Raw genomic sequence first — 16,082 nt, 5'->3', positions numbered from 1 at the left:
CTGTACTAAGTGCTGGGGTAGATACAAGATAATCAGGTCAGGCACAGTCTCTGACCTGCATGAGTCTCACAGTTTAAGGTGAAGGGAGAACATACAGTTAATCCTTATTTTACAGATGATGAAACTGAGGCACAAGAAGTTAAGTGACATGTTCAAGGTCACCCAGCAGGTAGGTGATGGAGCTGGGATTAGAACCCAGGCCCTCTGACTTCCATGTCTGTGCTGCTTCCATTGGCAGATAAAAGAGTGAAAGAACTCATCCTTAATTATGCTCCTGTCTTTCTTTTGGCATGAAGGGAACTGTTGAGCAAAATAACCCTTCTTGTTTTCTTTTGAAAAACTGTCAGTTTATCCAGTACTAATGTGTTCCATGTTTGTGCTAGCCAAGGTTGTATTTTCGGTCTTCTTTTTTTTTATATTTGACTGTCTTAAAGAGGTCATGGTTATATTCTGTGAATCCAAATTTAACCTTCTTTAACACTATCAGATCCGGCGATTAATGAAATACATTTATATGTGAATATAAAGTATATATTTACAGATGTTTGAATTGAATTGCATTATCAATAGGCAATGAATATAAGTAGTAGTGGCATGATTATGGCTAAAGGCTTCTGCAGCAGCTCTTTACTTTAATCTAGACAGCAGAAGGAGCACAAGTTAAGAACTTTTCAATAATGTCCACCCATCATGCTGGGCTGACTGCCCACACTGTGGGTAAAGCCTTTAATAAAGGAGAGGATGTAACTTGCCCTGTTAGTTTGTGCTTTAGAAATAATAGGGTTGGCAGGATTGACCAGTGTGGGAGAGGTGTAGGATAAGGTAAATGATCCCAAAGCTATAGAGGGGGAAAAGACCATGACATCTGGTCCCAGGTCAGTTATAAAGGGTAACGTCAATTATTCTCTCATTCATTCAATCGTATTTCTTGAGTACTTACTGTGTGAAAAGCTCTGTACTAAGTGCTTGGGAGAATATAACAGACACAGTCCTGCCCATAACGAGCTTACAGTCTAGGAATTACTTACTTAACTCCCTTCCCCCTTCTCCCATCCCCCCAATTAAGAATGAATGCATTTGAGAAAATGTATTTTTCAGTAGGCTCTCTTGGAATTAGAAAAATCCAGCAGAACTAGCACAATTAATCGTCAGTATTTTTTAGCTGCAGACATGAATTTTGCAACTTCTTTTTAAATTTAAAACAGATTTCTTGGGATTCATTTCTAGCCACTTGATGGCATATCAAGCAACATATTTTAACTTTGTCAAGAAATGTGTACACGTAAATAGGAATTATTCTTGCCAGTGGTAGCTTTTAACTTTTTAATTTTATAGTAATTCATCTTCCCAGATTTCTGCAGAATGTTGAGTAAGAGCATTTGCAGGCTGAGGTTCAGCAAATTGAAAGGATGATGATGATGATGATGATGATGATGATGATGGTATTTGTTAAGCACTTACTATGTGCCAAGCACTGTTCTAAGTGCTGCGGTAGATAGACGCTAATCAGGTTGGACACAGTCCCTGTCCCACAAGGGGCTCACAGTCTTAATTCCCATTTTACAGATGAGGTACCTCAATCACAGAGATATTAAGTGACTTACCCAAAGACACACATTTTAGAATATGTGAAATTATATTGCAAGCAACTCAAGCATTTTGAGAAGTTGACATTAAAAACCAGTTTTTAACTTTAAGTATCAAATTTTGCAGTGCATAGATTATCTGTCCTACCAAAATTTGAAATAACCTGGACTTTACAATTTATAATCTTAAAGGAAAGCTCTCCTGCATCACCTAACTTGAATATGGTCTGCACAGTATGCTATTGCATTATTGACATTTTTTTATTAATGACTTGGGCTTTCCTAGATATAACAAAAACTTTAAAAAAAAAATCCTCAGCAGACAAGAAGCCTTTATTTGTATCTGGGCTGGTATAAATGAGTGACTTAAAATTCATTGTGTTTGGAAAGCTACAGTTAATTTGGTATCATTTCTCATCTCCTTACTTTTCCATGACTCAAGAAAATGCCCATGTAAACATTCAAGGCCACGGGCCCTACAAGGCTATTCTTAATGGGGTAAGTGTGGTTAAGTGGTAAGAGTGGGCTCCATGAAAGAGCGTGGGCATGGGAATCAGAGGATCTGGGTTCTAATCCTGACTCTGCCAATTGCTTGTTGTGTGACCTTGGGCAAGTTACTTAACTTGTGGGCCTCAGTTCTCATATTCTCCCTCCTACTTAGACTGTGAGCCCAACGCAGGACAGCACTGTGTTCAACCTAATTAATTTGTATCTATTTAAGTGCTTAAAACAATGTTTGACCCATAGTGAGCACATAAATACTACCAAAAAGGTGTCTAGGTACAGTCAGTACTTATTGGTTAAATTCCCCTGTGTCCCTGGAGGGGCATTTTGTTAGGTGTTCTCTCTGTCCTGTTGGGGCTGACTTCTTTCTTTAATTTCTCTTTTGGCGGGCTTCCTTGCCTGCTCTTACTCTTTTCCCCTAACCTCTCAATCTTATGAGTAGAAGGATAAAGTGAAGAAGGGACTTCTGGTGACCACTAAAGTTTGGTCTTTCTCAACCTGTGTAAAAAAAAAAGCAACACAAATACCTTGCAGTTGAAATACTTAAATAAGCTTGTCCTCTGGGCTGTAAGATCATTGTGGTCAGGGAACATGTCCACTAATTGTGTTGTATGGTGCTCTGTCAAGCACTTAATACAAATAGGAAGTGCTCAGTAAATAACATTGATTGAGTGATTTATAATTGTTTTAATATTCTAGTAATCCTACCCAGTCACAGGATATTGCTTCTCTGAATTCTTTGTCTTCTTCTTAGATGCCCTTGAATTGTTTCCGATTCATAGTGACTATAAGGCTCTTTTTCCATAGGGTTTTCTTGGTAAAGATACGAAAGTGGTGTACCATTGCTTTCTTTTGTGCAGTGAAAACCTCAGTCTCTGACGTTGTCTTTGATCAACACTTTTATCACTTGATCATCTGCCTTTGGCTCTTTCACTTGCCACTGCTGCCCAGCACAGGTGAATCAACTTTGTCTTTGTAGCCTATACATTTTATATTTGAAATGACATGAAAATATTCAGGCTGTTAGTGAGAGGAGGGAAACCAGAAGAGATTTAGAACTGGAAAAATGAATCAAGACCTTAAAAGAGAAAAAGGGGATTTTATGGACAATCTTTACTGCAGCTTTAAAAAGTTCATCTCTCTTCCCAAACAGTCCATCTTTCCCTCTTTGCCAAACCAGGTTTCTTTTGAAGACAGCTCCTTGTGTCTTCTCATCAAGTCTCCAAACTTCATTTACTATTGTGAATGCATCAAATTAATCAATCAAATTTATTGAGCACTTACTGTATACAGAGAACTGTACGAAGCACTTGGGAGAATACGGTATAACAGTGTTGATAGACCTGGAGAATACGGTGTAACAGTGTTGATAGACCTGTTCACTGCCCAGAAAAAGCTTACAGTTTAGGGGATTTGAGAAACAATGCATTAAGTCCCAAAGACCTGATGTGAGTGGCATCGTGATTTGTAAACAATATTATTGTCTGCTGCTTTGTCTCTACTAAACAGCTGACCTTCAATCCATTTGTGATTATAAATCATAGAAGTAACTGACCTCCCACTCCCCTGGGCAAAGGAAATATGCATTCAGTAAGTAAAATTTCAAAGTAACTTATTTGAAGCATGATCATAATAACTCCTCAGCATTATCAGTGTAGTCAACTCTAAGGATGAAGTAACTGCTCATACGCTGCTCCTTTTTTACTTCAGGTCAATTAAAGAAACACCAATGGCTGATTGTTTTGTTTGGGTTTCGGAGCAGTTCTGAAAAAGCACTTTATTTTGAATTATGTAGAGGGGAGAGTTCAGCATTTGTCTTAATCGATTAAAAAAAATTCAAGGATGCAGCATTGTGCAGCTTTACACTTAATGCATGGGAGAAGCAGCGTGGCAGAGGGGAAAGAACACGGGCCTGCGAGTCTGAAGGTCATGGTTCTAATCCTGGCTCCAACACTTGTCTGCTGTGCGATCCTGGGTGAATCACTTCACTTATCTGGGCTTCAGTTCCCTCATCTATAAAATGGGGATTAAGACTGTGACTCCTATGTGAGACAGGGACTGTATCCAACCCAATCAACTTGTATCTACCCCAGCACTTAGAACAGTGCTTGGCACTTAGTAAGTGCTTAACAAGTACCATTATTTTTATTATTATTCTGGGAAACAGGGCAAAACTTGGCTTGGGAAGGAAGAAGAGAAGAAGGGAATAGGGATGGGTAAGTGTAAAAGGGAGGCACCGTTAATGAGCATCTTCCTGAGCAAGTTATTTTTTGGAAAATATTTCCAAGGCAGGTTTCATAACATTCCAAATAGGGATTTATCTTTAATTCTTTAAACTAATTACAGTGAAATCTAAAATATTGAATAGGGCTGTGAACCCAGGTGTGTATACTTTAATTGCAGATTCTGATAGTTAACGAGCAGAGGGAGAAATGGGGGCTGATGGCAAAGCAGTTTAGGCAAATCACTCACTCCTGCCTCTTAACATTTCTGCTCTTTTGCTGCTTAGGTGATTGCCAGGGATAGTAGAGACACCAAAGCTCCAATGAATTCCTATGGGTTTCTGTCCTGTATCTCCTTCCCACTGCCTTTTGTTGAATTAGTTGTTGAACAGAGGGTTAAACCGGTAAAAAATATTATACTTGTGACAATTCCACACACCTGTTTTACCTTTGGCCTTTTGACATTGGGGTAAGGCCTGCATAGCTCATTCTAGCAGCTATTGATGAGCCCAGTCAAGCTCAAGTTTCTCTGCTTGATTTGGCCTGACTATTTTTCCTTGCTTTAGTTCCATGTAGTTTGGTAATTGACTATCAGGGGATGAAATAACCCGATTCACACATGGTTTTTCAAAGGAGAAATCAGCTCTGAGCCTGACATGAAATCTTCAGTTTCTGTATCATATTTCTGGAACATTTATACTAGCACATCTCTCTGATAATTATGCTAACTATTGTCATTCTTGGTTCAAGTAGACTCATTAGAGAGTCCTAGGATTTTGTTGTAGAAGGCCTCTAGTTTTAATGAAGGGTTATGGAATTAACTTTCAGATGTAATTTATATGCTCTCCTAGGGATTTATAGCTGAATCATATTTTTCCTTGATAGAGTGTACAGAAAGCTGAGTGAGAAAGCAAGCCCTTTAGTGACAGAATTGTTGTTAAAATATGCTTATTGTTTTAGAGTTTTAATGAAAGCTCATTCCATGTTAAAATAGATTTTTCCAAAGCTTCTTATGTCTCACACACTGGCGTGAGGAAGTGTGGCTTAATAGAGAAGCAGTATGGCTTAGTGGAAAGAGCACGGGCTTGGAAGTCAGAGGTCAAAGGTTACAATCCCAGCTCCGCCACTTGTCTCAGCTGTGTGACTTTGTGCAAGTCACTTAACCTCTCTGTGCCTCAGTTACCTCATCTGTAAAATGGGGATTAAGTGCTTAAAAATACCATCATTATTATTTTAAGTTCTTGTTTTGAAATGTTCGTCAAGCACCTGAAAGCTTTCCTTCAGTGAAATAAGAAAAAAATAATTTGTCAGTTACAGTAAGCTTTTCACTTTCAGAAAAAGAACTATTAGAACACTTAAAATGCTTATATAGTTTTTGCTCACGGTATTCCTTCCAAGAGCATTCAAGGCCAAGAGGGCTTGGATAGCAGACTAGAGAACCAAATATAAGGGAAGTAGCTGTCTCAGCGGCATCACAATTGGTTTATATAACTTTATACTTTAGATTGCTAGTTAAATTAAAGGATGTTTCCCCCACTTGCTTGGATTGAAAGTTAATTTTTGTATATCAGATTAAATGATACATAAATACAGAGATAAGTTTTCTAATTTTCAGATGGGCATTTTTGCTGAGGGCTAGAAGGTATTCTACAGTTAAGTTTTTTATGATGTGTGTCAAACACTGTTATTAACACTGGGGTAAATATAAGATGCTTCATTCTGACTTTGGAGATTGAAATAGTAATATTCCCTAATAAACCCCTTAAAAAAGTGTTCTGCATAAAATAGGCACTCAAAAATGCTATTGATTGATCAACAGAAGCATTCAGAGCTTATCTGAAGCAGTTGAATCTCCTGAATTTACAAGATATTTTACTTTGTTTCCCTCACATCATTTGAAGGAAGTGCAGATACCGTCATTGTCATCATCATCATGTGGCAGAACCGGAAATAGAACCCATGACCTCTGATCCCAGGCCCATCCTGTCCTACATGGGACACACATTTTTTCTTCCTTCTTTGTTCCTATTCTCCTTAGCCATCTCCTTTTTGTTTTTGCCTTTGTTTTGTTTCCATTTCTTACCCTATACATTTTTCTAATATTGTGCAATTTTTTCTGTTTTCTTTATTTTCATTATTATAAAGATTTGTGCTCCCTCCAGCCTGAACGTACATTTTACTTTCCACCTGAACAAAAATTGGCACAGATCAGGGATTCCTGAGGCTGTCAAAAGACTGCTTTTACTGCAGCGGTTCAATTTATGTCCCCATAGGGACTTTCTCTTCTCCCTAAAATTTCTCCTCCCCAGAAAAAATTCCCACTTTCATCTGAGTCGTCAAGCAGGTGTTAGTGACAAGGAGTGGTGTAGCCATAGGGATCCAGATGGAAACCTGGCCCGCCATCCTTCTCTCTCTGTTTGGCCAAGCCAGAGAACTGTCAGATCCTTCAAACTGAGGAACTTGCCTTAGTGCCTGCTGAGGTAGTTTTTCCTTATTGCCACATCCCACAACCAACTCCTGAATGCTGACCTTTCAAATGTGCCGAAGGGATTCGGACTAAGACTCTGTAAGGCCTGAAAGAAATTTTCTTGCAGGTCTGGATAAAGGATTGGATAACTTATAGAAGTGTGGACATATGAAATAATGAAACCCATAATATTTAACAATTGATAAGTGTTAAGAAGTCAAGAGTAAAAATTTGAGCTTCTGAAAATGTAACGTTTAAAGTGGTTATCAAGGGTACAGGTCAAAAAGCAAAGTTGAATAATGAAAAACAGATGACTTAAAAAAAAAATCTGAGCCTGATCTCTTGGCATGTAAGCACATTCCTGAATAAAGAGCCAAGAAAATGCAAAGGAAAATATGACTATAACATTAAATATAGAGCAAAATAGCCTGTAGTTGTAGAAGACACGTTTGCACATCACATCGCCTTATAAATGGGTATCTGAAAAGTTTTGCCACTTAGATCTTGAACTTGAAAAAGCAATTTCAAATGGTGAAGGTAAAAAAAAGAATTGGATCTGAGAATCACCTGCATAGAGATGGCAGTTGAAGCTGTGGGAGCGGCCTCACTGAAAGGTTTTTTTTCTTTGTCAGGAAAAATATAATTTTATAATTTTATAAAGTAAAATATAATTCAATATTCTATTGAATAGAGAAAATTGTAAGTGCTCTATGGGTCAAACCAGTGGCCCATAAAATCTAATGTAACATCTTCATAGATGCTTCAAAAGTACTTGGCGGAATTTGTAGTATGTTGCAGCTGTAAACCTATGGGTAGTTGCTCCTATCTGAAGGAGACTAATCATTTGCCTAGTAGTGATGTAGAACAACAAAAAGTATTACCATTCCCTTGCCTGCCCCTACAGATAACGTTGCTGCTCTTAAGCTTCACATTTCTTGAGAATTACCTGCTGAAATTTTGCCAAAGTCACATCTTTTCAAGGAATTCTGTGATTGTTTGCCATGACTTGTATCTTCATAGATTTGGCTGTACTTTCTAATATCGGTCTGAACTGTAAGCCTCCTATGGCAGGTAATTTATCTACCAACTCTAGTGTACTGAACTCTCCCAAGCACTTCATAATGTGCTCTGTACACACTGTGTATGCAATCAGTGCCACTGATTGACAGATCCTTAAGCTTTCCTCCTAATAACTTATGGTAGTAGTAGTAGTAGTAGCAGTAGTAATGATTTTATTTATTGATTGGTCACAAGATGAAATGGACTGTACTAAGCACTTGGGAAGTACAAAAGAGAAAAGTGATATGTTCCCTGCCTACAAGGAACTTCAGTCTAATAGGAAAGACAGACATTAAAAGGTTTACGAATGGAATAATATAGTAAATAACTTAATGTATGATTGCTCTCCATCCAAACCGTTACCTTGCTGGTTCAGTCTCTCATCTTATCCCAACTGGATTACTGCATCAGCCTCCTCTCTCATCTCCCATCCTCCTGTCTCTCTCCACTTCAGTCTATACTTCACGCTGCTGCCCGAATCATCTTTGTGCAGAAACGCTCTGGGCATGTTACTCCCCTCCTCAAAAATCTCCAGTGGCTGCCTGTCAACCTACGGATCAAGCAAAAACTCCTCACTCTTGGCTTCAAGGCTCTCCATCACCTTGCCCTCTCCTACCTCACCTCCCTTCTCTCCTTCTACAGCCCAGCCAACACCCTCCACTCCTCTGCCGCTAACTTCCTCACTGTACCTCGTTCTCACCTGTCCCACCGTTGACCCCCGGCCCACGTCCTCCCCCTGGCCTGGAATGCCCTCCCTCCACACATCCGCCAAGCTAGCTTTCTTCCTTCAAAGCCCTACTGAGAGCTCACCTCCTCCAAGAGGCCTTCCCAGACTGAGCCCCCTCTTTCCTCTCCTCCTCCCCATCCCCCCCACCCTACCTCCTTCCCCTCCCCACAGCACCTGTATATATGTTTGTACAGATTTATCACTCTATTTTACATGTGCATATTTACTATTCTATTTATTGTGTTAATGATATGCATTTAGCTTTAATTCTATTTGTTCTGATGACTTAACACATGTCTACATGTTTTGTTTTGTTGTCTGTCTCCCCCTTCAAGACTGTGAGACCGTTCTTGGGTAGGGACCATCTCTATATGTTGCCAACTTGTACTTCCCAAGCGCTTAGTACAGTGCTTTGCACACAGTAAGCACTCAATAAGTACAGTTGAATGAATGAATGAATGAATATAAAGAGTGCTGAGGATGGGTATAGAGCCATGCATAATTGCTAGAAAAAGGCTGGACTTATCTTAAACCCTTCTTGAGTCTTCTGATATCACTAATTTTCCTTTTAATAGCCCAGTGAGACCTGTGGTATTTGTTAAGCGTTTACTATGTGTCAGGCACTGTTCTAAGCATTGGGGTAGGCAAACTAATCAGATTGACACTGTCGTTGGCCCACGTGGGGCTCACAGTCCTAATCCCTATTTTGCAGATGAGGTAACTGAGGCCCAGAGAAGTGAAGTAACTTGCCCGCGATCACACAGCAGACAAGTGGTGGAGCTGGGATTAGAACCCAGGTCCTTCTGACTCCCAGGCTTGTGCTCTATCCACCAGGCCGTGCTGCTTCACCAGTCCTAATCCCGAATCCCTTTTTGCGTAACTTCTTGTGATAGCAAATTTGTGTAAGTAGTAGTAAGGGTGTTCATTGATTGCCCACTGGGTGGAATGAACTTTATTAGGTTGTTTTGTTACAGTTTTAGTTAAAGGGATGGAACATAACCAGTGTTGAATTGTTTAACTTTTCTGGCCTTCAGACAGAAGAAGTTTTCATCTATATCCTCTTTACCTGACTGGAAAGAGCTATCAAGAGGCACTTATTTGAAGGAATGGGCTTTTAACTGTGGTTATAATTGTAGTTACAGTGCTTAACTGGGAAGAGAACCTTTAAACAACCACTTTACATAGCTACCAAATTACGCTGATCACCATTTCCCAGCTTTACTTTTGATAAGCCCACTAACTAGCTCTTAAATGGACAATAGTAGCTGATCATTTGTTCTAATTGTTCTAGTTTTGAATGGAGAAACAGCAGAAGAAGGTACTGTCAGATGACCTGGGTTTGATATGTTCATTCCTTTTGGGAATGTCTTCAATCTAGGTATCCAACAATTTACCCAGAGTCTTCATGCTTCCAGGCTTACTACCACTGGAATATTGCTGACTACTATGTGCCTGAGAGGTGCCCCAAGGGAAGCATTGTCATATATTTGAGCAGGAAGGAGCATATTCAGGGATTAAGGCTCTCTGGGACATCTGGGCTCCTGTTGTTTGGGATGTAAGCATGCCCACCTATCTCGCATTGCGTATGGAAATCCAGTCACTTATGCTACCCTGGCTGGACATGGAGAGACTAGCCATTGTGGACAGGTAACATGTTTACCAACTCTGTTATACTGTTCTTTCCATTCATTCATTCATTCATTCAGTGAATGTATTTCATTCATTGAATTGTATTTATTGAGCACTTACTGTGTGCAGAGCACTGTAATAAGCTCTTGGGGAGTACACTATTCAATCATATTTATTGAGCGCTTACTGTGTGCAAAGCACTGTACTAATAATAAACTAACACATTCCCTGAGCACAACAAGCTTACAATCCAGAGGTTGTAGACGACAGTCTAGAGGGGGAAATTAGTGCTTAGTACAGTGCTCTGTACATAGTAAGCACTCAATACGATTGATGGAGAGACTCCCAAGCTATATGGACTACCATGGTCATGACTATAGTAATGTCTGTCTCCCCATCTAGAGTATAAGCTCATTTTGGGCAGGAATTGTGTCTGTTTATTGTTATATTGTACTCTTCCAGTGTTTAGTACCGTGCTCTGCACACAGTAAGTGCTCAATAAATATGATTGACTGACCAGTTGACTGATTACTTTGGATAAGTGGTGTCCCTAGGACTTTAAATAGGCTACTGAATTCCACCAACCTTAGGGTTATTACTCTGATTGAATGTCTTAAAACTGAATTCCCTCAAAAATGCCGCCTAACAGGATGCTCTTTCAGTTTGGTAGTTCCTCCATATTTGGTAAAACACTTGAGACTATCACTAAATATGTAGTACTGTTAAGTCTATGCCACTTATTTAGTTATCTGTAACCTTTCTTCAGTTTCTGTGCTTTACACAAATTACAAAATTTGAGAGCACTTTCCCCTTTGAATTTTAATAAAATTCAAAGGGGCAAATGAGTGAACTCAACTTCTCAAGTTGAGATCCCATGGGCAAAAATGAACATTTTTTTCCAGGTGTGAAGTTAGGATGAAATTATGAGTGTATTTTCTTTGAGAATTGCCTATTATTCTTTCATTCATTCAGTCATATTTATTGATCACTTACTGTGTGCAGAGTACTGTACTAAGCACTTGGGAAGTACAAATCATCTACATATAGAGACAGTCCCTACCCAACAACAGGCTCACAATCTAGAAGGGGGAGACAGACAACCCAACAAAACAAGTAGACAGGAGTCAATACCATCAGAATAAATAGAATTATAACTATATGCACATCATTAATAAAATAAAGTAATATGTACAAATATACCCAAGGGCTGTGGGGAGGGGAAAGGGGCAGGGCAGAGGGAGGGAGGAGGGTGATGGGGTGGGGAGGAGGAGGAGAGGAAAAGGGGGGGCTCAGTATGGGAAGGCCTCCTGGAGGAGGTGAGCTCAATAGGGCTTTGAAGGGAGGAAGAGAGCTAGTTTGGCGGATGTGTGGAGTGAGGGCATTCCAGGCCAGAGGTAAGACTTGGGCCAGGGGTAGACTTTGTCGAATGTGGTACTGTAATGGTATCTGATGTCAGGAAAATGATCTTTAACCATTTTATGTCAGCCAATTTTCCTGTTAAATATGATTAATTAATTATATATTAATTATATATGTTTATTAAGTAATTATAGATTTTTGGAGCAAAAGAAGAAATAAAATTCCCTTGTTCTACATTATGAATATTGGGAGTATACTTTAGATTCATTCATTCATTTAGTTGTATTTGAGCACTTACTGTTTGCAAAGCACTGTACTAAGTTGTTGGGAGGTAGTACCAAAGGAAGGATGGTGCTTATTGAGTGCTTACTGTGTGCAGAGCACTGAACTAGGCAGTAGGGAGAGTACCATACAGCAGAGTTGGTAGGCGTGTTCCCTGTCCACAATGATCTGACTGTCTAGAGGGGGTTACCGTAACGTATTCCTTACCTAATACAGATGGGATTCCTTCACAATAATGCAATTTGTAGCATTATTTATTACATAAAATATGATATTTTGCTATTAAGGTTTACAAGAGCATCTGCTTTAAAGAAATGCAGCCAAGGGAGTTGAATTTATGCAAGCTTGGTAATTAAAAAGCTTTGGAATCAGATGATTGAATGATTTCTTCTAGAGGCAACATACCACCATCCCTGAATATCCTCCAAGACTTTGTTCATTTAGGTGCAGTTGGCCTTTTTTCTCTAAATGCTTACCCACTTCTCAATTTTTATTCCAGGAAACCAGTTCCCTCCCATTGCGGCTCAGGACCTTCCCTTTGTCCTAAAGGCTGGCTACCTTGAAAAACGCAGGAAAGGTAAGGTACACGCTCCAAAGAATGGCATTTAGAGTATTTTCAGAACATACCAGCCCCTATGTGTAAATGTATGCCCATTTTCTTTTGTAGATTTTTGAAAAATTCAGGCCATAAGAACACCCAGCAGTTATAATTTAGCATAGAGTCATTTTATATTACCATAATTCATGCACATAAATTTAGTCTCTTTCTCTTTATATCTGTGTATAATGAAATGTTAAAATGGTGGAAAAATCTCTGTATATCCTAGACTCTTGTTTTCCACAACACCCATTTTTGGTTCCTTTTTACTCCCAAGTTTCTTTCTATGTCTAGTCATTTTGGAAGATAGAGATTAAATTTGGAGCAAAGAACGATTGTATTGTAACATAAAATATTTTATTCCACCTTCATTGCAGATCACAGCTTCCTTGGATTTGAGTGGCAAAAGCGCTGGTGTGCTCTCAGTAAAACGGTTTTCTATTACTATGGAAGCGATAAAGGTATTTCTTTCTGATCAATAACCTTGTCAATTTGGGTAAATAATTGAATTTGTTAATTATTACTACCGTGGTTGTTTTTGGTTTTCAAATAGAAATTTCACTAAGTGAAGGAAGATAAGCAAAGAACCAATCAGTATTGTAATAACTTAATTTTAGATTGCTTTTCCTGAATGCCATAAAAGCTTGCAAATCTAGGCTTTGGCATAGCAAACAGAAAACTAATTTCAGTAGTGGGGACTTATCCCTATGGAAACTCTCTCCATTTACCCTCTTTCATAAGGAGAGATTGTAAAAGCAACCTCTGACTTCCTTAATTGTCATAATGGAATCTGAATGTGCAGGGGAGGGTTATGTCTATTGTAGCCAGGACTCACTATGAAAAGTAATAAATTAATTTAGAAATTATGCAGATAGGCATATTAAAAAGTCGAGAAGTAATCATGGAGTTCTAAGTCTAAGGTTTTCAGGGAAATGTCGTCTCATCATATCTTTTTTTCCTTCCCTGTCAATTAAAATAATGATCAATTTTTTTCTTTTAAACAGTGAACTAATCTCAGGAATCTGTGAAAGACAGGGCATGGCGGCAGTGGGATGGAGGAGTTGTGGCAGAGATGGTAGCAGCTGAGAAGGGGCTGTAGGAAAGTTTGGTGGTGAGAGAGCCAAGAGCTTGAGGGAGGAGATAGCGAGACCAGACTGTTGAGAATTGAGCTGTTCTGGTGTCATCCCAGTTTGTCTGCTGCTTTTCTCTACATTTGGAGTGGTAGAAGCAGACTATTTTGATTAATCAGAAGTTGCTGTTGTGTGTACCTTATTTTCTAATGAACAATAACAGAAAGAGCCCAGGCTTGGGAGTCAGAGATCATGGGTTCTAATCCCAGCTCCGCCACTTATCAGCTGTGTGACTTTGGACAAGGCACTTAGCTTCTCTGTTACCTCATCTGTAAAATGGGGATTAAGGCTATGAGCCCCACGTGGGACAACCTGATTACCTTGTATCTACCCCAGCGCTTAAAACAGTGCTTAGCACATAGTACGCACTTAACAAATGCCACCACCATCATCATCATCCTTAGTACAGAAACATAATAGATGCTGTTAGAAAGATAATTCTATTCCTTTGCTTTAATTTTAAGGAATAATTAATCATTTTCCATGCTCAGTAGATAATTTCCACTGAATTTTTTGGGCATCAGTGTCCTTTTGTGGATTTTATCTAACAATAGTTGGAGAAGGTGTGTGCCTTAACAACCTCACTATAGTCCACTATCAAATTTTCTCTGTTTCTCAATTTCATATGCATGAAATGTTTCCTAATCTGAAGATCCCTTTCCCAGGCTAATGCTTGAAAATTTGGTTTGTATTCCCTTGAATTGCACAGTTCCCTCTTCCCTCTTTCTTTTGAGCCTCCCCACTTCCCAGTACAATTTTGAACAAGGTGTAATAAGTGTTTTTTTTTTTCATGTTATGTCTTCTCTGGAATTCTTACCAGGTCCTTTCCTTTCAATAACTTTTACTCAGTTCTTAGCTTTCAGTCCCGCTTATGTAGCACGATCACAGTTACCTTCCTTTTTTGTGTTTACCCTACCCGGGAAATGTATGGCCCTTGTTCCCTCCACCCCATTTTTCTCTGAGTTACACCTGTCTAATTTAATATCCGAAGTCTCCTTTTGGGAGATTAATATGCCAAAACATTTTAAATGACCTGTTGTGGACCCATATTGCTGCTGATTGTTAAGCTTGTTCTAAGCTTGAGCTTTGGAAGGAGCTGTTGAGATCTATAAGGGTCATAATCACCAAACTAAAGAAGGATTTAGACAAATGGATTAAAGTGGCCCAGAAGGAGCTGATATCATGTACCAGGTTAAACTGCACTTTGTTACTGTGTGACAGATGCATAGTTCACATTTCTCAGCCCCATTGTGCTTGCCAAACTATGTATTGACCCACCAGCTCTTAATGGTTTAGAAAGAGTAGTTTCAGTCTCTAGGGTAAATAATGCACTTACCTACAAACCAATAAATATTGTCCATATTTATTATTCATAGCCATTTGGGGCCTTAAGTAAAAATATATATATACTGTACTTATTCTTTCACTTTGTGAAACCCACATCCATTTCTCCTTTTCCTTCCTTTTGCATTAACTGTGACTATTTTTTCCTAGGCCTTTCCAGTTACTCAGATACTAGTGGGGCAGAATGCACTTCTGAATTCTTTTTCTCCTCAAAAGCTTGGTCCCATTACTTTCCCTTGCAAACACTTCTGATTTTGACTTTGGTCATTTGGGATCCAGTTGGCGGTTAAAAAAAACTGAATCCATCAGATGGACTACATTTCTCCCCTTTCTAAAGTTCCATACCACATTTCAGATCTCATATAAGAGAGTTCATTTTCTTCCTTTTAAAATCCGAGTTAAGTCATCATCAACGCTTACTGAGAGGCTACTGGATGTGATACTGTTCCAGGCATGAGTAAACCTACCAAAGACATAATCCTTACACTTGAGGACTTAATAGTAAATGATTACATTAATGGTGTTAATAAGTTATGAATCACTGGCAAGACGTATTAGTGAAAATTTTCCTCAAATATGAATTGGAAAATAAACTTAAGTGTTTGAAAGGTCTTTTTAGTAAAACTGATAGTGAAATATGCTTTCAACTTTCTGCCTTAGATTTATTTTTCTCCCTGTCATGCATATGCTCACCAAAAAGTGTATTATAGCACGTGCATTTCAGCAGACACAGTTAAAGAAAGCATAATTACTCTTCGTTGTTTGGGCCCAAAATTTTAATGTGTTTTGTGAATGTGCTAATTTAAAGATCAGTTAAAATGTTGCAGGTTGAGCTGAACTGTAATAAAATACATTTCTAAAGTATTTAAATAGAAATTGAGTTGTAAGCAAAGTAATAAAGCAGTTGTAATTATTAGGTAGTTTGAGAGGATCCATTTCCAGGATCAGACTGCCCCACTGGGATTCTGGGTAACTCCTAGTGAGTCAGTATGGGCCTTGTTGACCTCTGGCTCTGAGTTTGCTTACTCAAAAGCGCTGAGAATGACATGACAGATGAAAAGTGAAGAAATTAAAACTCCCTCTACTCCCTTTACAGGATTTCCTGTTAAGCAGTTCAGAACCAGACAACTTCAATTCATCAATAGAGTTTATTGAGTGCTTACTGTGTGCGGAGC

General features: G+C 38.9%; 1 protein-coding gene across 3 annotated transcripts in view; it reads left to right on the top strand.

Annotated features, from left to right (window-relative positions):
* The window catches only part of SKAP2 (src kinase associated phosphoprotein 2), a 200,001-nt gene that overhangs the window by 118,861 nt on the left and 65,058 nt on the right, over positions 1–16,082 (top strand). For all 3 annotated transcript variants that reach the window (XM_038766240.1, XM_038766248.1, XM_038766231.1), the window contains exons 5-6: positions 12,335–12,412; positions 12,811–12,894. In XM_038766240.1, coding sequence (XP_038622168.1) covers positions 12,335–12,412; positions 12,811–12,894 — 162 coding nt within the window. The remainder of the gene's footprint in view (positions 1–12,334; positions 12,413–12,810; positions 12,895–16,082) is intronic.

Source organism: Tachyglossus aculeatus, chromosome 2 (genome assembly GCF_015852505.1).
Source record: "Tachyglossus aculeatus isolate mTacAcu1 chromosome 2, mTacAcu1.pri, whole genome shotgun sequence".
NCBI lineage: Eukaryota > Metazoa > Chordata > Mammalia > Monotremata > Tachyglossidae > Tachyglossus > Tachyglossus aculeatus.
The sequence above is the reverse complement of the archived record's forward strand: the minus strand, read 5'-3'. Positions and strand labels throughout refer to the sequence as shown.